Source organism: Hypanus sabinus, chromosome 11, assembly GCF_030144855.1.
Source record: "Hypanus sabinus isolate sHypSab1 chromosome 11, sHypSab1.hap1, whole genome shotgun sequence".
NCBI lineage: Eukaryota > Metazoa > Chordata > Chondrichthyes > Myliobatiformes > Dasyatidae > Hypanus > Hypanus sabinus.
Window position 1 is genome coordinate 65,124,987 of NC_082716.1, and position 25,103 is coordinate 65,150,089.

General features: G+C 41.7%; 1 protein-coding gene across 12 annotated transcripts in view; it reads left to right on the plus strand.

Annotated features, from left to right (window-relative positions):
* Nucleotides 1-25,103, plus strand: part of axdnd1 (axonemal dynein light chain domain containing 1) — a 162,273-nt gene that overhangs the window by 118,378 nt on the left and 18,792 nt on the right. For 11 of the 12 annotated variants that reach the window (XR_009514787.1, XR_009514786.1, XR_009514785.1 and 8 more), the window contains 4 exons: nt 724-820; nt 4,130-4,273; nt 9,607-9,711; nt 20,597-20,629. Coding sequence is in view for 8 of the 12 variants with exons in the window: in XM_059984538.1 (XP_059840521.1) it covers nt 724-820; nt 4,130-4,273; nt 9,607-9,711; nt 20,597-20,629 (379 nt within the window). In the remaining 4 variants the exon portion in view is untranslated. Of the gene's footprint in view, nt 1-723; nt 821-4,129; nt 4,274-9,606; nt 9,712-20,425; nt 20,498-20,596; nt 20,630-25,103 lie in introns of all 12 variants that reach the window. The other variant, XR_009514788.1, reaches the window with a different exon arrangement.

Below are 25,103 nucleotides of genomic sequence, written 5' to 3' on the forward strand. Positions count from 1 at the left end.
ACTTCAGCACTTTAATTAGCACCTTGGAATCTTTTATAGGCGATTGGGAGGATAATGTAGAGTTGCTGTAGTTTTTACCATCGTACCTGAAAGCTGGGATAACACACAATGAAGAACTTCCTTAATACTGCGAAGCAGTGAGGTTCAGGCTTATGCTAAAGCATATGGAGAGGGTATCATCAAATTTAAATTTACTGTTAATTAATTTAATATGTATAAATCTGCATTGATATGGAAAGTCCTGTGTTCTAATGTCTCTTTCTCCTTTTCTCTTATTTTTTCTTTCTTTCTTCTGTTACTTCCTCTTTCCATTTCTCACTTTCTTTCACTTTTCCTTTTTTGCTTTCTCTTGTTCTCTGTTGCACTCTTTTTCTCTCTTACTCTTTCTCATGAACTGAATGATCCAGAGCAGAAGTAGACTACGTGGTCCCTCTACTCACAGCCTAATACTGATGGCACTTAACCTCCTTATAGATTTGCCTAATCTGTGTTTTGAATACATTTACTGAGTCATTCAAAGACGAGCAAAGAAATTTCCTCCTCTTTTCCATTGTAAATTTTATTCTTTTAGTTTGAAATTTGAGACAATGAGATAAATTGCAAGATCAATTTTTCTGAGAGAGAATGAACATTGAAATTGGGGTTTTTGACTCTTTTGTTGCTGTGTTTCACCTGTGTATCAGTTCTTAATGCTTTTTACATATCCTTCACCTGTTCTTACAGCTGGTGCAAGGATACAGTGGAGGCAATGGTGAAGCAACAGAAAGCAGCCCATGCCCAGAATCCTGAGAATGAACTCAAGGAGCTTGAAAAACTGAAGGTAATGCTTGCAATTGTAGACATAGGTGACAACAGTTAGTCAAGTAAACGGTACCATACCTGATAGGGGACCAGTTATAGAAATGTAGAAAACCTACAGCACAATACAGACCCTTTGGCCCACAATGCTGTGCCAAACATGTACTTACTTTAGAAATTACCTAGGGTTACCCATAGCCCTCAATTTTTCTGAGCTCCATGTACCTATCCAGGAATCTCTTAAAAGACCCTATCGTATCCGCCTCCACCACTGTCGCTGGCAGCCCATTCCACGCACTCACCACCCTCTGCATAAAAAAACTGACCCCTGACATCTTCTCTGTACCTTCTTTCATGCACCTTAAAACTGTGTCCTCTCGTGGTAGCCATTTCAGCCCTGGGAAAAAGCCTCTGACTATCCACACGATCAATGTCTGTCATCATCTTATATACCTCTTTCAGGTCACCTCTCATCCTCCATCACTCCAAGGAGAAAAGGCCAAGTTTACTCAACCTATTCTCATTGCCCAGGGCTATTAGCGAACTGCAGAATGCACACCCTGATGGTCTGTTTATTGTTGCCGGTGATTTTAACAATGCGAACCTTAAGTCAGTGCTCCCCAAATTCCACCAGTACGTGGACTTTGCAACAAGAGGGGAGAACGCATTGGACCTGGTTTACACAAACACCCCCGACGTGTACCGGGCAGAGCCCCGCCCCCACCTCGGTTACTCAGACCATGACTCTGTTATGCTAATCCCAGCTTACAGACTGCTCGCCAGGCGCTCCAGACCAGTTCAGAAGCAGGTGAAAACCTGGCCAGCAGGAGCCATCTCTGCTCTTCAGGACTGCTTTGAGAACACTGACTGGCACATGTTCAGGGAGGCTGCAACCGATGGCGACTCTACCAACTTAGAGGAGTACACAGCATCAGTGACCAGCTACATCAGCAAGTGCATTGATGATGTTACTCTGTCCAAGACCATCACTATACGTGCCAACCAGAAGCCGTGGATGACCGTGGAGGTGCGTGCGCTGCTGAGGTCCCGCGACTCTGCCTTCAGAGCAGGCGACAAGGCAGCTCTAACAACAGCAAGGGCCAAACTGTCCCGAGCCATCAGAGGGGCAAAGCGTGCACATGCCCAGCTAATCCACAGTCACTTCCAGGACAGCGGTGACACGCGGCGCATGTGGAAGTGCATCCAGGACATCACCAATTACAAGACAACATCACCTGACTGTGCAGGTGATGCCTCCCTCCCAAATGTGCTGAGTAACTTCTACGCCCAGTTTGAGGCAGAAAATGACATGGCAGCGAGGAAGTCCACCCCTCCTACAAATGACCAGGTGCTGTGTCTCACCGTGGCTGATGTGAGAAGAACCCTGTGCAGGGTCAAACCACGGGAAGCTGCTGGATCAGACAACATCCCTGGTAGAGTGCTCAGAGGATGTGCAGACCAGCTAGCAGATGTTCTCACTGACATCTTCAACATCTCCCTGAGCAGCGCCATCGTTCAAACATGCTTCGAGGCCGCCACCATCATCCCCGTGCCAAAGAAGTTTTCAGTGTCCTGCCTCAACGACTACCGTCCTGTTGCACTTACATCCATCATCATGAAGTGTTTCGAGAGGCTTGTCATGAGGCATATCAAGATCCTGCTGCCCCCCTCACTGGACCCCCTGCAGTTTGCGTACCGTCCCAACCACTCAACAGATGACGCCATTGCCACCACCCTCCACCTGGCCCTCACCCACCCGGACAAAAAAGACACAAACGTTCAGATGCTGTTCATAGACTTCAGTTCAGCATTCAACACAATCATCCCTCAGAAACTGATTGAAAAGCTGAGCCTACTGGGCCTGAACACTTCCCTCTGCAACTGGATCCTAGACTTCCTGACTGGGAGACCTCAGTCAGTCCGGATCGGGAGCAGCATCTCCAACACCATCACACTGAGCACGGGGGCTCCCCAGGGTTGTGTGCTCAGTCCACTGCTGTTCACTCTGCTGACCCATGACTGTGCTGCAACACACAGCTCGAACCATATCATCAAGTTCGCCGATGACACAACCATGGTGGGTCTCATCAGCAAGGACGACGAATCAGCTTACAGAGAGGAAATGCAGCGGCTAATGGACTGGTGCAGAGCCAACAACCTGTCTCTGAATGTGAACAAAACAAAAGAGATGGTTGTTGACTTCAGGAGGGCATGGAGTGACCACTCCCCGCTGAACATCGACAGCTCCTCAGTAGAGTTCGTAAAGAGCACCAAATTTCTTGGTGTTCACCTGCCGGAGAATCTCACCTGGTCCCTCAACACCAGCTCCATAGCAAAGAAAGCCCAGCAGCATCTCTACTTTTTGCGAAGGTTGAGGAAAGTCCATCTCCCATCCCCCATCCCCCATTCTCATCACATTCTACAGGGGTTACACTGAGAGCATCCTGAGCAACTGCATCACTGCCTGGTTTGGAAATTGCACCATCTCCGATCGCAAGACCCTGCAGCAGAGAGTGAGGTCAGCTGAGATCATTGGGGTCTCTCTTCCTGCCATCACGGACATTTACACTACACGCTGCATCCGCAAAGGAAACAGCATTATGAAGGACCCCACAGAACCCTCATACAAACTCCTCTCCCTCCTGCCGTCTGGGAAAAGGCTCCGAAGTATTTGGGCTCTCACGACCAGACTATGTAACAGTTTCTTCCCCCAAGCTATCAGACTCCTCAATACCTGAAGCCTGGACTGACACCTTGCCTTACTGTCCTGTTTATTATTTATTGTAATGTCTGCACTGTTTTTGTGCACTTTATGCAGTCCTGTGTAGGTCGGTAGTCTAGTGTAGCTTTCTCTGTGTCTTTTTTTATTACGTAGTTCAGTCTAGTTTCTTGTACTGTGTCATGTAACACCATGGTCCTGAAAAACATTGTCTCATTTTTACTATGCATTGTACTAGCAGTTATGGTGGAAATGACAATAAAAGTTGACTTGACTTGACTTGACTTGATAAGGCATGACCCCCAATCCAGACAACATCCTTGTCAATCTCCTACGGCACCCCTTCTATGGTTTCCACATCCTTCCTGTAGTGAGGTGACCAGAACTGAGCACAGTACTCCAAGTGGGGTCTGACCAGGGTCCTATATAGCAGTAATATTACCTCTCGGCTCTTGAACACAAATCTGATGATATTTGATTTTTTTGGCATTTTAAGGATCTTGTTAATATTACTGTGTAATTTTCCTCTCTGTAATTAACTCATATGAGGGTCAATTCACTAAACTGAACAGTTTTGCAACATGACCACTTTGAATTCCTTATTTTTCCAAGACCGAGTCTTCTGAGTGGATAGATGTTTGTGAGACTCTGCTTTCAGGAATTCAAGCACGTCCAGTCCACTTGTTGTCATCCAGAAGTGAAGAGGTACAATCGCACATCAATATGACTCGTGATCTATGCACTGCATGTTTACAGGTAGGATTGGCGTTAGTGGATAACTCTAATATATTAAGTATGCTTTCCCGGCCTCTGGTGCGTATGCTGACCCGATGACTACAGTCACCTACTCTTGACATCTCTCATTGCTAAATAATGGTGATAGATCCTCTGCCGCTTATGAAAGCCCGACTGATAGACAGAAGATCAGGTGTCTGGGAGTTCAGCAAGTTAGACAGAGATGGATTTGATAGTCATTGCAGTGTTGCAGGTGACTCCTGCTGGGCGGGAACAGGGCATTTCCATAAGTCCACTCAAACTTCGTTATGAAAACTATTTATTCTTGTGCTCCTACATTTCAATATTTGTCTAACTTTCAGTGAATTGCAGAAATGGTAAAGTATATTTCCCTGGTATCATGCATTTTCTTCAGACTTTTCTCCCTCAAAGGTAAACAGGATTTTGCTTGTTGAATATAATCATTACCTTTCTTTCTAAAAATTATGAAAGCCTTTCTTTCTTTCATTATGAATTTATATGGAGGGAAGTTTTTTACCTCTGACCCTCCCTGGACAATAGTTTTTTGAGGCACCAGTGGTGCTATAACCTGGGCCCAGCGGTACTCTTATATTCAGGTAAGGAAGAAAGCCGTGCTATGGTTCTTGCCAGAATGCACACAAGCAGTCCAGACTGCAAGTTATTGGTGGCTTGATTTTGCTTGATGCTTCCTTCTCGTCCTTTCTGCTGATTGGTGGATGTTTATAGTCATGATTGTCTAGACTAGATTTGTCTTGCTGCTTCAAGAGCCTGTCCACTTCCAGAATATTTGTGTTCCATAGCTGTATTGAATGGGGTGGAGTGGGAGAGGGCAAGAGGCAAGAGGAAGGAATAGAAATGAATGTGGAGTGAAGGGAGGGCAAGAGTTTTGTTGTGTGGAGTCCTTTGTTTACAGCCACATATTGCACTCATGTGTGAGATCTTTCCCTAGTTGGGGGTGAACCTGTCCAGGGAGCACCCCCCTTTTAGTTTTCTAGCCAGCTCAAACCACTCATTGATTAGGGCTGCAAAAAATTCCTCTAATTTGGTTACTGCGGCCCCTATAACTCAGAGCATTCCACAGCTGGCATGTGTGTGATCCTGAGACACAGCTATTGCTTCCTGGTGATGAAAATGAAAAATCCATTCAATGCAGGCTGAGCTTAGACCGGATGCTAATGGCCATGATATAGAATTGTCAGGCCATTCATAACATTTTTAGGAAACACAGCCATGATCTTATTGACAGGAGACACAGGCTTCAGAAATCCAGCAACCTTCTCCTGCTCCTAATTCATATGTTAGTATGTATTTTTTTGCATGTGGAAACAATGCCATTGTTTATTGCCCATCCTGAATTATAATTGACCAGGTAGTTCTGGGGTAGGTACACAAAACTACTCAGTTAGGATTACCTGGGTTTAGATCTAGTGATTATGGAGGAACAAGATAATATTTCAAATCAGTTTAGTGTGCAAGTCAGAAGGATAGCTGCAGGTGAAGGTATTCCCTTGCACTGATGATCTTGACTGTAGAGGTCACAGGGTTCGGGAACTGCTATAGGAATAGCCTGAGCAAACATCTTGTGAATGCTACACACTGCTCCCACAGTACATGCTGTGATGGAAGGAATGATTGTTTATGGTACTGGATGATTTTCCAGTCAATGAGCTGCTTTGTCCTATACAATGTCAGCCTTCTTGAATGTTACTGAAGTTTCACTCATCCAATCCATGTAGATAGTGGAAAGATTTTGTGATGCCATATTTTTGAATGGTCCATGAACACTACCTCAATATTCCTCCTTTGCCTGACTATTTATTTATTGTAACTTACAGTAACTTTGTCTTTCACTGTACTTCTGTCACAAAACAAGAAATTTCACAACTATAACAGTGACAGTAATACCTATTCTGATTCTGCATTAACCAGCACATGATATATAGCCTCTGTCTTGCTCTTGAGCAATAATATATTATAGTGGCTAGTTTAGTTGAAGACATCCTTGATGGTGGGAATAGTTATGCCCTTGATGGAGCCAGCTCAGCCTATAACCCTTTGCAGCCTCTTGCAGTCCTATGCAGTGGATCCTCCATATCAGACTGTGATGCAGCCAGTCCAAGTTCTCTCCACAGCACACCTGTAGAACTTGGATAGAATCTTTGATGACATATCATATCTCCTCAAACTCCTAATCAAGTATAGCACCTGGCCTGCCATCTACATGATTAATTCAATGTGTTAGGCCCAGGATAGATCCTCTGAGATGCTGATGTCTGGGAACTTACCCCTCCACTGTTGACCACACTGCGAGAACAGGCCCCCTTTCTGAAGTCCACCATCTTGCTGATGTTGATAATGAGGCTGTTGTCTCAACAACACTCAACTAACTGGTCAAATACAAAAATGGAAAGTTTAAGTGCATTTAATCCAAGATGCCATTTCATTTATTTGAAAGCATTTTGATATTTGTAATGTTATCATAGATTCTATTGCAAATGCAGAAAATTCTGCAGATGCTGGAAGTCCAGAGCAACACACATAAAATGCTGGAGGAACTCAGCAGGTCCATGGAAATGAATAAACAATTGACATTTTAGGCCAAGACCCTTCATTAGGACTGGAAAGGTGAAAAGGGGAAGGAGTATAAGCTAGAAGGTAATAGATAAAGCCAGCTGGGTGGGGGAGGGGTGATGATGTAAGAAGCTGGGAGGTGTTAGGTGGAAATGGTAAAGGGCTGGAGAAGAAGGAATCTGATAGTAGAGGAGAGTGGACCATGGGAGAAAGGAAAGGAGGAGGAACATCAGGGAGAGGTGATGGGTAGGTGAGAAGGTAAAGGAGGGCAAAGTGGGGAATTGAAGAAGAGTGAAGGGGAGAGGGAAAGTTACCAGAAGCTGGAGAAATCGCTGTTCCTGCCATCAGGTTGGAGGCTACCCAGATGGAATATGAGGTGTTGCTCTTCCAAGCTGAGAATGGCCTTATTGTAGCAGTAGAGGAGGCCATGGACCGACATGTTGGAAAGGGAATGGGGAATGGAATTATAATAGTCATCTCCAGGAAATCCTGTTTGTTGCGGACGGACCAAGCTGCTCGATAAATAGGTCTACATCAGGTCTCAGCAACATAGAGGAAGCTGCATCAGGAGCACCGGATACAATAGGCAGCCCCAACAGATTCGCAGGTGGAGTGTTGGCTCATCTGGAAGGACTGAATAGAGAAGGTGAATGGGAAGGTATAGCATTTCTTCCACTTGCAGGGATAAGTTCCAGGAGGGAGATGTTGGGGAAGGACAAATGGACAAGAGAATCATGGAGAAAGTAATCCCTGAAGAAAGCAGAGAGTGGCAGGAGAAGTAAAGATGTGTCTGGTGGTAGGATCTGTTGAAGATGGCAGAAGCTGTGGAGAATTTTCTTTCTTCTTGATTGCCCTGTCTCCATCTCTGGAGACAAACTGTCTGCCAATATCCTTTATGAACCTACCAACTCCCATGGCTGGCTTGACTATACCCCTTCCACTCTGTATCCTGTAAAAATGCCATTTCCTTTTCTCATTTCCTTTCCTTTCCTCCGCCACATCTGCTTCCAGGATGTGGCTTGCTGTTCCAGGACATCAGAGATGTCGTCCTTCTTGAAAGAACAGGAGTTCCCTTCCTCCACCATTAATGTTGCCTTCTCTCATATCTCCTCCATTTCCCAGACAACAGCTCTCACCCCATCTCGCTACCGCCTTAACAAGGATAGAGTTCCTCTTGTCTTCATGAATCTCCACATCCAGCACATCATTCTCCGCAACTTCCGTTATCCTCAGTGCGACCCCAGCACCAAACTCATCTTTACCTCCCCTATCCCCACTCTCAATGTTTTGTAGGGATTGCTCCCACCATCACTCCCTTGTTCATTCATCCCTCCCACTGATCTCCCTCTGGCACTTATCCCTGCAAGCAGAAGAAGTGTTGTCCCTCCATTCAGGGCCTCAGACAGTCCTTCCAGGTGAAGCCAGACTTAACCTGTGGATCTGTTGGGGTCAGCTTCTGTATCCAGTGCTCCCAATGTGGCCTGCTCTACACTAGTCAGACCTGATATACATTAGGCAACTGTTTTGTGAAGCAACTTCGCTCCATCCACAAGAAGCAGGATTTCCCAGTGGCCAACTATTTTAATTCCAATCCCCATTCCCATTCCAACATGATGGTCCATGGCCTCCTCTGCTGTCACAATGAGGCCACTCTCAGTTTGGAGGAGCAACACCAACAGGTTGTAGACATTAAATTTAAATTAAAGCTGTACCCAATATAAAAGCTTAAATATTATATAAAAATCCAAAGGTGAGCCAATTTTACACACATGATTATTACTTAAATCAAATTTGCTCTACAATTGACTTCTTGATTGATAGCCCTTCTAGAGTTTTTGCAGTTTTTTGGGGGGCAAGAGAGCTGTTTCTGTACAATATCACTCTATATGAATGTGACTTCCTGCATTGTAGAACTGTCTCAGTTGAACTTGTGGCACTTGAGAATATTCACAGAAAGTTTGGACTAGGTTTAAATTTGAAGCATGTTTATTCAGAAAAAATGGTTTAAGATGAAAAGCCCAGTTCAGTCAGATGTTCTTTTCCAAAAAACTGTTTAATATACACCATTTAAAAATATCATCTTTTGGCATTAACCATTATTTCAGATGACCTGAATCACCTGAAAAAAATCGCTGCAGACATAGAACTACATTAAAATGCCTGATAAAATTTCTTTTGCTTTGGGTCATTAGATTTAAACATACAACAGTTTTTGTCATTTATTTTTAGGTAGATCTGAACACTGAAGATCATTGTTTTAATTCACAATCCTAATTAGTCCCAAAGTGCCTTAACATTTAATTTCTGTCTCTAAAGGGGTTTGGGACATTCTGAACATATGAAAGGTATAATGAATTAAAAGGTTATGATTAAGCATTTTTGTTATTCAAATCATCTCATCATATATTGCAAAACAGGCAACTATTGCTACCATATTTTACAAATGACTGCAATCTTTTCACCAGTTGTGTTGCAAGCATATAGATGTGTTTTCCTTTGTTGTTAACTCGAGCAAAGAAACGGGTGTGAAAACATAACTGATATTAAAAGAAGTGAAAGGAGGAAATGCCATTTTATTGTAAATGTAGAACTTCTTGCATAAGAAAACTCCCTTAATACACAAGTTGTTAAGCTTGATCTTGTATCCATCCATTGCTGATCTGCTAGGAATACTGCTAATCAATGTTTTCTCTGCAGTTTTGTGAAAACTGTGACTTAGTAATAAAATTGCTAAGTTGCCAATAATCCTCTTTGTATTGTAGCACTCATCCACCAATATTCTTCAGATGTCTGAATCTGAGCTTTCCTTGTTGTGGCCAGGGATGACACAAGTTGCGGAAGGACCTACTACCGTTACATCTTTCGAGGTAAAGTTATGGAGTTAAACAGAATGAAAACAGAGTCTTTGGCCTTCCCATCTGTGCTGACCAAGCTGTTACACTGAGCTAGTCCAATTTGCCTGCATTTGGCCCATACCCTCTAAACCTTTCCTGTCCATACAACTATCCAAGCGTCCTTTAAAATATTGTAATTGTATCCACCTCTAACACTTCCTCTGGCAGCTCATTCTGTATGCTCACCACCCTGTGTGCGAAAAACTGGCCTCTCAGTCCTTTTAAAATAATTCCCTCCTCACCCAGTGGCCTCTAGTTTTAGATTCCGTTTACCTGGGGAAAAGGCTGTGACTGATTACTTTATTAATACCCCTCTTGATTTTATATACCTGCATAAAGTCATCACCCAGTCCCCTTGTTCCAAGGCAAATAGTCCCAGATAACTAGTCTTTCCTTTAAATTCAAGATCTCCAGTTCCATCAGTCTCATGAATTTTATGCCAAACAACATTTTCAAGGATGATTGGCCTCATAGATTAAAAGACAGCATTTCTAAACTCTCTATTTAAGAAGATTGGAAGGAAAGAAAGGGACAATATATCATGGAGTCAGAATTGGGGAATATGACAGAATCTATAAATGAAGATAATAGAGGACTTGAAATTTACAAAATAATCAGGGGATGTAAACAAGGATTTATGAATGAAAGTTTGTCTTGACAAGTCATAATTTTCTGAACATGTAGATGGGAGGGAAGTGAATACATTTGCTTTGTGCTTACTGATGGGATCATGGGATTAGGAATTCCTCTTTGTTATTTACACCTGTATCAAGTGAATCAAAGCAAGGTTCAGTGATTTGTCTCCAAATTTTTGCAACGTGACTTTGATAAGGTTCTGTGTTAAGTCTACACTGCATGTGGAAAGGTTGGTGGAAAAGTAAACACCAAGAAGAATAAAAGAGGCTGGTCAAGTGATTGTAAACTAGTCAAGTGATTGTAAGCTGGTTAAGTGATTGGGCAAAATGGGAAGATGTGTAGTAAAATGGGAGCATGTGTGAAAATAGCCATTTTGGTAGGAAAAGTAGAAAATCAGTATGTAAATGACTGGTAGGTGAAGCAAAAAGCTGCAACTCCTGGCAATCTAAAGTAAGAATGGAAAATCCTGGACAATTTCAGCTGGTCATCAGCATTATGAAGAAAGTAACAGCAGTAATGCTTTAGGTCATTGACTTCCATTAGTACTTATGAGTTAATGCTGGTATTCAGAGGGATTAAGACTGGAAGACTTAACTGTAGAATTAGGCCATTCACCCCACCGAGTCACATCACTATTCAATCATGGCTAATTTATGATCCCTCTCAATTCCATTTTATTGCTGGAGCAACAGGTGGAACAACCCCAAAAAGAAAAAAATATTACTGAACTCATTAGTTTGGAAACAAAAACAACAATGCAAATGATGGAACTAACACTTCAGCATAATATAATGCATTGAGTTTCTCGAAGAGATTTTAAAAAATAGTTATTTTCTACCACAGTTGCTTTAAGTTATGGCCCTACATAGTTGGATTGGTAATATCTGTATAACCAGTCCAACAGTTATATTCTGCAATCCCCAGCTGTGCTGTATTTATGGAAAGAGATCCTACATTAACAGTACCATGGTTTTAAAAGGTAAAATTACTCTGGGCTCCCACTCCTAATCACTGTCTTGAGACCGTTGTTAACAAAATTGTTCTCCATGTCTACAGAGCCATCCACATTCTTGAAAGTGGTAGTTTTACTTCAGGAGGAAGCCAGGAATGTACTGGCCTGTGAATAGGTCTTCAGTGATAATTCTCTTCTGAATTGGTGACAAAATATAAACCAGCATTTGCCCCATGTTTCAGGCCAATGACTTCAAACACTAAACCTCTCAACAAAGATGCTGCCTGTCCTGTTAATTAGATCAGCAGTCTCTATTGATATCTAGAGTTCTACATCCACAGTATTTCATAGCAATTTGTATTGGTTAGGTCAGTTTTATTCTGGGCAATGTGACAATCCTATTTTCACCAGGATATTGCCTTTTGGGTCCTAAGGAAACACAAATACTGATAGTTACACATAAGGATTAGAAGTTTGCTGATTGTCAGAGTGATGTAAAAACACTTTCTTTTGTTCATATTTCATAACTTGAGCATCCCTGGCAAGGCTTGCATTTACTATGCATTCCTAATTGTCCTTGAGAACATGGTAATAAGCTTCCTTCTTGAACTATTGTAATCCCTCTGGTGAAAGAGATGGTGTCATTGAGACAGTGCTCATCTTGGAGGGAAATCTGTAGGTGGCGGTAATCCTCAGCTTCTGATGCCCTTGCCTTACTTGGTTGTAGAGTCAGGTCAAGTTTATTGCCAGCTAATTACAGACATGTATATAATGTATAGAACCATATAGTGTATATAGAAATGAGACGTTTCTCTGAACCAGGGTGTAAAGCCCAGTAGTACACATAACATACACAGCATGATAATCTATGAAGGATAAATCTCTAAAGATGAATCACATGTAAATAACAAACTAAAGTGCATAAATTAAATATTGTAAGGTACGGAACAGATTAACCAGTGACACTTCGAAGGTGATGTGGCAGGGAGTTCAGAAGCCTCATGGCCTGAGGGCAGCAACAATTTCCCATCCTGACTATTCTTGTTTTTATGCATTGGAGTCTCCTGCCTGATGGTAGAAAGTCATAGAAAATATGGATGGATGAGTGGGATCCTTAATAATACTAAGGACCCCGTGTACGCAGTGCTCCTGATAAATGTCCCCAGTGGATAGTAGGGAGACCCCAATGATCCTCTCAGCTGCTCTCACAGTTCTTTGTAGGTAGAAGTTGCAGATTTGGGAAGTGCCTGGATTAATAACTACAGTACATTTTGTAAATGGTACAAACAGCAGCTACTCTACACAAATGGCACAGAAAATAAATATTTTGGGTGCTTTGGTAAGTTAATGGAAGAAGAATTTACAGCTCAGTGAAGTGATAATATTGTGACACTATGGGGGTGGGGGCGCGTAGTTGACAGCCCGCCCCTGCATTTCTAATGATCAGCACTGTTTATTGTTCTTGTGTTAAAATGCTTTTGTGGGATTATGGTGGGAAGTTCCTGTTCATTTATTGTTACATTTTAGGTTGTTATTCAGTTATACAGTTATTCGCTTGTGTATTTGTACGTCACCGTAACCAGGGGTGTGTGATGGTCACCTCCCGTCTGTGTGAGACTGGTTGGGTTCACTCTCCGGGTCATGGTGCCTGGTCTGTTTTGTGTTCAATGAGCTTCCTTCATTATGGAGCAAATGCTCACCACAATATATTAGAATAGTCAACAAATAATATCTTGTTATTCTTCAATCTAATCTCTCAATCTCCCCCTCACTCCTTTCTTCTCCGCTCACTCCTGTGGAAGTATCAAATCTTGATACTTTATTCTGTTCCCTTCTCTCACAGGTTCATCTTCAAAAATCTCTTGTGCCTCCTGACCTGCTGAATATTTCCAGCGTTTGCTTACACCTAAACATTGCACTTCAACACTGCCTGATGTCTCACAGACTTTTTTAGACTTATACTGTTAATCATTAACACTGCAACTTCAGTGCTAATGAAGCTTGGAAAGATGAAATTCACAAAAACTCACAAGCATGTCATGAAAGAACTTACACGCGGGATCCTTGCCTTAAATCTTCCACACAGTCATAGCATCTGCATTGGTGCAAGGAGCAAGAGTGGATAACTGATGCACTAGCTCTCCAAAATGGACACTGGAATATGTAATGCTTTAATGATGAATGTACAAACATGCAGAAGACATCTCTCAATACAGACCTCTACCCCAGAAATAATTATCTGGCTTCACCACTTGAATGGAAAATTACCACTGTGAAACTGTGTCAACAACAGCAGTAAGAAAGAAAAGCTGATTCTAGTCACTCAATCTCAGGTGAGATGAAAGTTACAAATCAAAAGGCCAAGTTCAAATGTAAAGTCTGAATTTGCATAATAATAACAACAGAGTGTGAGTGTGACAGGAAAATACAGAGAGTTTTATTTTATTGGCTTTTGGTGAAAAAATTAACAAGAAAATTATATAAAAAGGAAAAAGGTTAGAAAATTAAAATGATAGGAATGGATAAAGGACAAAGAACAGGAGTAGAAATATACTTTTCTCAGGTTGGAAGGGTGTTCTTGATTCCTTAAGGTTGTCATAGCTGTTCAAGGTTGTAATGGGGATAAGCTCCCACTACCTATTAAATGTTCCCAATGGCGTGTGTCTCAGGTAGCCTCTGATAGCAAGTCCAGCTCTTGGTGTTCAAGTGTGGCTCAGGAACTAAGCTGGTGGAACCATATTTACCGACAAGAGAAGGGGCAAAGGCAAGTTATTGGTATCTTAAAACCCATCATTTCTGGCTGATGGGGCTCATCAGACGTGGTTGGCAGCTCATCTAGAAGAAGGAAATCTCTGATATCAAACTTCTGCTGCTTTGCAGCTACATTCATTCATGGGGAAGGCTTTGGAAGTAAACCCAGAGGGAAATTTCACAGCTGGAGTCCCTAAGGCAGTCCTATGTTGAGTTTAACACTGACTGGCAACTCCTGTGACCCTCTGGTTTGGCCTCTGCCATTACTTTGGATTCATCATCTGCATGGAGAGAGGGAGCCTGTTGCATGGGTACCAGCTTGCTCTCCATGTCGTCCTGCCCTGGCTTGCATATAAAACTAGGATGCAACATCCATTGTCAACCATGACCAACTTAGGACCTCTACATGGTGCTCTTGTCAGCTCAGTGCTAAAGGATCAGCAAACTGTATTCATATTAATGTCTTAAATGGAAAGACATGATGTTACTTTTCCCAACGTGTTGACAATGCAAAACTATGTACAGAAAGAAGTATGTGAGGAAATAGCAAAATGTGAAATGAGATATATGTAGGTCAGAAAGATATACATAGGACAACACAATATGAAATTATAAACCAAATTTTTTGCATGGTAAGAATGAGTAAATTTTAGACTATGTAGCAATCTGTCTGCTGCTTCATGAAATGCATGAAGTTTACAGGAAGACATTCTAAGGAACTGCACCTACAAATGATATGCTGGCCTTTTCCAGAGCACTCGCACATTATCTGCAACAGCCAACTCAATCTTCTGTTTCCATGTCATTTTAACTCGCCTTCCCACTCCTGCATGGGTGGTGGGCTGGTGATATATCTCTAGCAAAGGAGATGTAAGGTTCTCCTTCCTTCTGCTAGCCTGCAAGTCACCCTGGGAGAAGGTGTAGCACCCCAATTCAGGGCCATGTGAAGCCATGGGATCAGGTAGTGGATGGTCATATAAGCAGCTGGTGCAAATCACAAGTCCTGGTTAGAAACGTAGAAACATAGAAAACCTGCAGCACAATACAGGTCCTTCAGCCCACAAAGCTGTGCTGAACATGTCCTTACCGTAGAAATTACCTACGGTTACACATATTTTTCTGAGCTCCATGTACCTGTCCAGGAGTCCCTTAAAAGGCCCTATTGTATCCGTCTCCGCCACTGTTGCTGGCAGCCTATTCCACGCACTCACCACTCTCTGCGTAAAAAAACTTACACCTGACATCTCCTCTGTATTTATTTCCAAGCACCATGAAACTGTGCTCTCTCATGCTAGCCATTTCAGCCCTGGGAAAAAGCCTCTAACTATCCATGTAATTAATGCCTCTCGTTATCTTATACACCTCTATCAGGTCACCTCTCATCCTCAGTCACTCCAAGGAGAAAAGACCGAGTCCACTCATCCTATTCTCATACGGCATGCTCCCCAATCCAGGCAACATCCTTGTAAATCTCCTCTGCACCCTTTCTATGGTTTCCACATCCTTCCTGTAGTGAGGCGACCAGAACTGAGCACAGTACTCCAAGTGGGGTCTGACCAGGGTCCTGTATAGCCACAACATTACTTTTCGGCTCCTAAACTCAGTCCTATGATTGATGAAGGCCAATGCATTGTATGCCTTCTTAACCAGAGTCAACCTGCGTAGCAGCTTTGAGTGTCCTATGGACTCAGACCCCAAGATCCCTCTGATCCTCTGCACTGCCAAGAGTCTGACCATTAATACTATATTCTGACATTATATTTGACCTACCAAAATGAACCACCTCACATTTATCTGGGTTGAACTCCATCTGCTACTTCTCAGCCCAGTTTTGCATCCTATCAATGTCCCGTTGTATCCTCTGACAGCCCTCCACACTATCCACAACACTCCCAACCTTTGTGTCATCAGCAAACTTATTAACCCATCCTTCCACTTCCTCATCCAGGTCATTTATAAAAATCAGGAAGAATAGGGGTCCCAGAACAGATTCCTGAAGCACACCACTGGTCACTGACCTCCATGCAGAATACGACCCGTCTACAACCACTCTTTGCCTTTTGTGGGCAAGCCAGTTCTGGATCCACAAAGCAAGATCCCCTTGGATCCCATGCCTCCTTACTTTCTCAATAAGCCTTACTTGGGGTGCCTTGTCAAATGCCTTACTGAAATCCATATACACTACATCTACTGCTCTACCTTCATCAATGTGTTTGGTCACATCTTCAAAAAATTCAATCAAGCTCATAAGGCATGACCTGCCTTTGACAAAGCCATGCTGACTACTCCTAATCATATTATGCCTCTCCAAATATTCATAAATCCTGCTTTTCAGGATCTTCTCCATCAACTTACCAACCACTGAAGTAAGACCCACTAGTCTATAATTTCCTGGGCTATCTCTATTCTGTTTCTTGAATAATGGAACAACATCTGCAACCCTCCATCCTCCGGAACCTCTCCTGTCCCCATTGATGAAGCAAAGATCTTCACCAGAGACTCAACAATCTCTTCCCTTGCCTCCCACCGTAGCTTGAGGTACATCTCATCCTGTCCCAGAGACTTATCCAACTTGATGCTTTTTAAAAGCTCCGGCACATCTTCTTTCTTAATATCTACATGCTGAAGCTTTTCAGTTTGCTGAAGTCATCCCTACAATCACCAAGATCCTTTTCCATAGTGAATACTGAAGCAAAGTACTAATTAAATACCTCTGCTATCTCCTCCGGTTCCATACACACTTTTCCACTGTTACACTTGATTAGACCTATTCTCTCACGTCTTATCCTCTTGCTCTTCACATACTTGTAGAATGCCTTGGCAACATGACTGAGTCTGCAGATGCTGGAAATAAATAAAAACACAAAATGCTGGCAGAACTCAGCAGGCCAGACAGCATCTATGGGAGGAGGTAGCGACGATGTTTCAGGCCGATACCCTTCATCAGGAGTGAAGTAACATGGGATGGTCGAGGGGGGATAAGTAGTGGGGGGAGGGATAAAGTAGAGAGCTGGGAAGTAATAGGCTGGAGGGAAATGGGCTGGGGGAAGGTGGAGAATTATGGGAAACAAAAGAGAAAGAAAGGTAGGGCTGGGGGGAGATTATAATGAGGGGGGAAAAAAGAGAGAGAAAGAGAAAAAATGAGAGAGAAAGAACCAGACTAAAACAATAGATAGGGATGGGGGTAAGGGGGGGCAAGGGTATCAACGGAGGTCTGTGAGTTGGATGTTCATGCCGGCAGGTAGGAGGCTACCTAGGCGGGAGATAAGGTATTGCTTCATCAACCTGCCTCATCTTGACAGTAGAGGAGGCGATGGACAGACATGTCGGAGTGGGAGTGGTCTGTGGAATTGAAGTTTGTGGCCACAGGGAGATCCTGCCACTGCTGGAGGACTGTAAAATGCCTTGTTGTTTTTCTTAATCCTGTCCGCCAAGGCCTTCTCATGGCCCCTTCAGGCTCTTCTAATTTCATTCTTAGGCTCCTTCCTGCTAGCCTTATAATCTTCTAGATCTCTATCATTACCTAGTTTTTTGAACCTCTTGTAAGTTCTTCTTTTCTTCTTGACTAGATTTACAACAGCCTTTGTACACCATGGTTCCTGTATCCTACCGTCCTTTCCCTGTCTCATTGTATTGTATCTATGCAGAACTCCTTGCAAATATCCCCTGAACATTTGCCACATTTCTTCCGTATGTTTCCCTGAAAACATCTGTTCCCAATTTATGCTTCCAAGTTCTTGCCTAATAGCCTCATATTTCCTCTTGTTCCAATTAAACACTTTCCTAACTTGTCTGTTTCTATCCCTCTCCAATACTATGGTAAAGGAGATAGAATTGTGATCACTATCTCCAAAATGCTCTCCCACTGAGAGATCTGACACCTGACCAGGTTCATTTTCCAATACCAGATCAAGTACAGCCTCTCCTTTTGTAGGCTTATCTACATATTGTGTCAAGAAACTTTAGTGAACACACCTAACAAACTCCATGCTCTACGGACATGCCAATCGATAATTGGGAGATTAAAATCTCCCACCACGACAACCCCATTATTATTACATCTTTTTGGTGGTCGATTAAAAACACCCAGTAGGGTTATTGACCCCTTCCTGTTCCTAACTTTCACCCACAGAGACTCCGTACACAATCCCTCCATGTCTTCCTCCTTTTCTGCAACTGTGACACTAACTCTGATCAACAGTGCCATGCCCCCGCCTCTTTTGCCTCCTTCCCTGTATTTTCTAGAACATCTAAAGCCAGGCAGTAGTTATGTGACCACTGACACCAGGCAGGCAATCTCTGAAGAGTGTTGATAATGGCAGGGGTCATTCATCTTGTAAAGACACTGCTCACAAGAAGGTATCGGCAAACCACTTCTGCAGAAAGATTTGCCAAGAACAGTCATGGACATGGAAAAACCATGATCGCCCATGTCATACAGCATGTCACAAAATGATGATGATCCCAATGCTGCACTGATCTGTCTATGCTCAGCCATTTTTGCTGAAGTGGCCAAATGCAAATAGGAAGAACAACAGTTCATATTGAGTTTGGATAGCTTATGATATAACTCAGTGGTATAAACATTTAATTTTTCAGTTTTGGGTAACCTACACATCCAGTTCACTCTCCTACATTCATTCTTCTGTCCACTTTATTTTCTTTTCAATTTATTATTTCCCATCCTTCCCCCACCAAATTTTATCCAGTCATCATCCCTTCCCCATCTGCTTTGACCCATTACCCAGCAGTCTCTTCCCTGCTACTTGTTCTTTTTGTTCTGATGCTGGGGCTTGATGCAAATGTATTGACTTACACCTTTTGTCTCCACTGAGTTCTTCCAGCATTCTGTTTATTGTTACAGGCAAGTCTTTGGTGGGAATATAGAACATTTTTCACAATCATTCAGTTATATGGACTTGCAGATTTCCATATCCTGATTCTTGAATCTAAAATGCCCATGTCTACTTTCTTCCCTCATTGCTCAATTATTCAATTGTTCTTTCATCTTACAGTAGTTGATCCTTCTGTTCATCAAGACTTTCGCAAAAGCTCACCGTGATCTTACTTGTCTTTAATTTAGGTGCTTTTTTTTTTGCTAAATTCTCTTCCTTTGTAACATATTGTTATTGTATGCTTAATTTTGCACTGTTTTAATGTTCCTCATTGGGATTTGGGGTTTTTAATTTGTAAAATGTTTTTAAAAACTAATTAAAAAATTAAAAAAAAACTTTAAGGAGTCACATCAAAGAGGTTTTGAATTGTAATAAACATGTTTGCATGAAAAAAAAAGCTCACCGTGATTTTCCCAAACCTGAGGCTCCCTAAGCTTAGGAATTTTTTTTGCTGAATTTGCTTGAGCTCTTTGAGGATATTACACAAAAGTTTATAGAGAAATCTGTACATGAAACATACACTCAGTGGCCATTTTATTAGGTACAAGGAGGTACCTAATAAGGTGGCCACTGAGTGTATTTCTGTACGTTCATGGTCTACTGCTGCTTGAAGTGGCCCTTCCATTTCAAGATTCAGTGTGTTGTGTGTCAGAGGTTCTACACCTCTGTTATAATGCATGGTCATTTGAGTTATGGTTGCCTTCCTAATGGCTTGAACTATTCTTCTCTGACCTCTCTCATTAACAACGCATTTTCACCCACAGAACTGCCACTCACTGGATACTTCCTGTTTTTCACACCATTCTCTGTAAACTCTAGAGACTGTTGTGCATGAAAATCCCAAGAGATTAGCAGTTTCTGAGATATTTAAACCACCCAGTCTGGCACCAACAATCATTGCAGAGTCAAAGTCATTTAGATTACACTTCTCCCCCATTCTGATGTTTGGTCTCTTGACCACGCCTGCATGCTCTCACATATTGTGTTGCTGCCACTTTGACTGATTAGATGTTTGCATTAACGAGCAGGTGTACTACACAAAGTGAATGTCAAAGAATGATCATTTGCTCCCATTTGAATGAATCAAAGTGAATTGAGTAATGGATATAATCCTGTTATTTTGTATGGATGGTTGTTATTCATTTCCTTTTCCAATATAAATTCATTCCAGGGACATCATTAAGAAAATTAAGGTGTTAGGGAGATAAGCCACTAACTTAGAGTTTGTGTAAAGGAACAGCCTCATTCTTACTAAATGGCAGAGCAGGCTTAAGGGAGCGTCTGAGCTAGTTACATCCTTTTCTTATGAATATAATACAACAGGGGCTGCAAGCAATAAATTCCTAAAATTACTACAGAATCTTTCACGGTCTTTGTTTAGATGTTGTAGTGCAAATGATCTTAGTGGTTTCTGTTCCAAAGGTTGTTCTGCAAAGCTTTTGTTGATTTACAGATGCTGTACAGAGGTAATTCCTTCTTTCATATCCTGCTGAAAGATTGAATTGATGTACAAGAAATAATATTGGTAATTATTGTTTCTTTTCTTTGTAATAATGCATGTTGTTTTTTTCTTTAATCTTCCACCGGTAAATCTTATTAATTTCCCTCACTTCCTGTGTTGCAGAACTTGAAAATCATTGAGGACGCGAAAGCTGAAGTAAGTTTGGAACTCTCAGGAGGACACAGAATAATTGCTATGAATTTTACATCTCTATATAACATGCTCATCTCACATATACATTTTCTTTATATTGATTTTGTTATGTTTCAGCTGAAAAGTTAAGGAAAGAATCATACATAGTTGAATAATGAATAACAAAACAATTATTGTACATGAATGAATGATACAGCAATAAAGTGGAAGGCTATCATAATGTTATTATTTGTTGCAAAAGGAATTGAATATAAATATAGGGATGTTATGCTTCAGCTATATGAGACACTAGCAAGACCACATCTGGAGAAATGCTCATTGCTGGTCTCATTATTTGAATAAAAATGTCAGAGGCAATGCAAAGAAGGTTAGAAGAGTGTGAAGTGACTTGATTGAAACATGCACAATAAGATCCTGGCAGTTTTAAAAGGGTGGATATAGAGGAGATGTTTCCTTTTGTGGGAGAATCTAAGAACTTCAGGGACTTAGAGTTTTATTGTATTAATTTATTATTGTCACATGTACCAAGATACGGTGAAAAGCTTGTCTTACATACTGTTCATACAGATCAAATCACTACACAGAGGGGAAAAAAGGACTTGTCAAATTTCTTTATCCTCCTGAGGAAATCAATGTGTTGACAATCTTTCTTGGCTATGGCATTTGCATCATTTGACCAGGACAGGATATTGGTCATGTTCATTCCTAGAAATGTGAAGCTTTCAACCCTCAAAGCCATTGATGTAGATAAGGGCATGCACACTGTCTCCTTTCCTGACGGCAATGACTAGTTCTTTAGTTTTATTGACATTGAGGGAGACGTTGTTGTCATGAAACTGAGCTCTCTACCTCCTTCCTCTACTCTGACTCATTGTTATTTGAGATATAGCCTAATGGTGGTCTCATCTGCAAACTTGTCGATGGAGTTAGAACAGACTTTGGCCAAAGTCACGAGTGTACAGGGAGTAGAGTGGGGAGCTGAGGATACATCATTGTGGAGCACAAGTGTTGAGAATAATCATGGCGGAGCTGTCGCTGCCTAGACCTACTGATTATGCTCTGTTGGTCAGGAAGTTAAAGATTCAGTTGCAGGGGAAAGCTGTGACTCTTAGGATTCAGAGTTTGGAGATAGGTTAGCTTGAAATTATAGCATTGAAGGCAAAGCCATAGTCAATAAACAATAGTCTGACATAGTAGTCTTCACTGCCCAGATGCTCCAGGGATGAGCGTGGAGCCAGGGAGAAGGTGCCCACTGTAAACCTGTTCCAGTCATAGGCAAATTGCACTGTGTTGTTGACTTAACACAGGGTTGAGATAAAAATCTCCCTTTGGGATGTTCATGCCTTTAGAACTCACTTCCTCAGAGGACAGTGAAAGCGGAACCTCTGCATATTTTTTGGGGCAGAGTTGGATAGATTCATGAAAAGCAAGGAACTGAAAGTATAAACACAAGAGATTCTGCAGATGCTGGAAATCTAGAGCAACCGCCACAAAAGGCTGGAGGGACTCAGCAGGTGCAGGAACTCTCACAGTTTTGAGAGGCTGGAGCGTACTCTGTTTTCTGGTTCAAATGGATTTTCTGATGGTTTTCAATAGCGATTGCATCAGCCTTGGCATGGCTTCCCCAGGCTACATGATTGCAGTCAGTACTCTAAGATAATGAAATGAAATGTCATGCTTCTTGTTGATCTATATTGGGAATTTGACCTTCTTTAATTTTATGGACATTTCATGATTTTTTTAAACAATTGGAATGTCATGTTGCAGCTTCCAAGAAGTTGGTGAGGATGTGACTAAATTAGAGAGGTTTAAAAAAAGATTCACAAGGATGTTGCTGGCACTGAAAGGCTTGAATTATATGGAGAGACTAGATAGACAGGTGCTCTTTTCCCTGGACCGAAGAAGGTGAGGTTCATAAAATCATCAAGTATGTTGTATTGTCAATTTTTTCACAGGGTAGATAGTCTGATGAGAAGGAGCAAAGGTTTAAGGTGCGAGGGGAAAGATTTAAAAGGAACCTAAGGAGCAAGATTTGTCACACAAAAAGTGGTGAGGAAATCAGATGAGCTGGCAGGGGAAGCGGTAGATACGGGTACAACTGCGATATTTAAAATGAACAGGTACATGGATAGGAAGGGTTTAGGGGGTTATTGGCCAAATGTAATTAACGGAAATCCCAAAAAAAGGATAGTGGGTTTACCATGAGGAAAAATTAAACTGCCTAGGCCTGTACTCTGGCCAGGTCAAGTTTAGAAGAAAATGGATGGATCATTTTCAGGGTGAAAGCTGTTTGTATTGGCAAGGGTCTGACAATCTTTTTCAATTTGACTTGGTTAAGGTGGTTATGTGCAATGTATATTTCCACATGTTGCTCATACAAAGCTTGGTAGAAAAGTAAATACCAAGAATAAAATAGACAACAAGGAGATTAAAAATAGGTTAAATGATGGTAAAAGTTGGAGGCATATAAAGTCTAATGCAAGTGTGTGTGAAAACAGCCATTTTATAAGGAAAATGGAAAATAAGTTCCTGAAAGTCTGGTAAATGAAGCAACAAACCACAGATATTGGGAATCTGAAACAGGAAGAGAAGAATCTGAGAAACTCAGCAGATCAGGCAGCTTCTCTGGAGGGAGAACAGAACGTTTCGGGTCAATGCTTTTTAATCTTGGGGATTATTTGGGGGGATTTGGATGTCCATGTACTCAAATCACTTAAAAAAGACAAATGTATGTTAATATTTATTAAAAGGAATCTGGAATGGAAGAATAAGAAGGCTTTGCTGTAATTATGTAAACCTATAGTGAGAGTACAATATGACATGGCTTCACCGAAGAATGTATGTTCTTCAGCTATGTTGAAATAACTCAACTTGAACAGGATGTTTGATGTAATCTTGCCATTCTCTGTTGTTACTATTCATTGCATTTACCAGAATAATGATCAAGAAAACACAAGTATTCAACAACATGTAATCAAAAAATAAAGATAAGCTCTCCAAATATATTCCATTCTTTGGTGTAGAAAAAATCCACCTAAATTATCTACCAGTATCGAGAGAGAAAAGAAGGATCATCCCAGAGAAGGCATTGATAAAATGAAGGCATATTGGCATAAGTCAGGAAAGCCAAGTGTTACGTACCCCGTAACTGGGTCACTTACTAGCAAAGATAGAGAGGTCCGTTGAAGTCTGATGGTACTATTTTTAACAGTATTTATTGATAAAAATACACAAAAAGAATATCAATGCAAACATACAGGTAATATACGTCGTCACTACTAAGTCTAAAAGCGCAAGTATAATAATAATCACTAAGAAATAGCTCTGTTGTTGTCTAGGGGATAATGTATTGTCCAATGGAAATATAGAAGTCACTCAAGTTCATGCAGGCTGCAGCCTTTGGTTGGAGTCAAGAGAGAGAGTTTAAAACTTGCCCATTCCTTTTATGATGTCAATCCTTCGAGAGTCGTTGGGGCTGATTTCTCCTTTGTTTTAGCTAAAGCTGTTCTTCCGTGGTAAGGCCCACCAATTCCGAGGCAAATGGAAAAGGACGCACGTGGGCTTTCCACCGGCTGTTGCTATTACGCTGTTACAGGATTTCTAGCGTTTCTTCTGGTGCGCCTAAAGGGGTTGTTCCCCAGACCCTCTTTTATCCTGACTCACAGGGTCTCAGATGTCAATCAGGTCGGGATGATGCAATCCCTCAACCAACCCCCTCTGATCATTCCCTGAGGGCTTCCATGAAGTACAGTACTCAATACACAATTCTGTCTCCAAGAGACAATGGCCGTTTTCTCTGGCTTTGTATCGCAGCGGCCAGGACACATTCCAAACGTCTCTTTCTCATTTCCTGGGTCTCCTGACCTGAGTTAATAGTGATCTTGCGATTCTCAAAAAGGAGGGGGCTACTTTTGGACCCTTCAGCCCCTCAGAGTTGGGCACAGGCGTAACAGAAGTTTGTGCAAAGTTCAGCCATGCATTTGCTGCAAGGCAGAGCAGGTCCAAGGGTTTATCTCATCATAATTACTCCTCCTCCTCCTCCTCCTCATACTTTTTAGATGCTTTTAGGACATTCTGACACAAAAGGCACAGCAAGCAGCAAACTGGAGAATCTTTCAGAGAATTTACTGCAGTAAAAACAATGATCACAGCTTTGACAGCTTTTGTAGGTTGTTTTTTGATTTGCAGATGTTGTACAGAGGAATCTTTTTAATATCATGTTGTGAACTTGAATTGATTTACATAAATTAATGATGGTGATTAGAGTATTATTTGTTTTTTCAGTGATCATGTGTTTAATAAGTTTATACTGAACCAACTGTTGAGATTACTGTTTTATGTTTATTCTGTCCCATTTCTTCCTACGTTACAGGAATTGGGCTCCTCTGAGGAAGCTGAAGCTGGCGTAAATTTGGCTCTCTCAGAAGAGTAGAGAATAATTGCGATAGATGTAACATTGCTACCCAATGTGCTAATC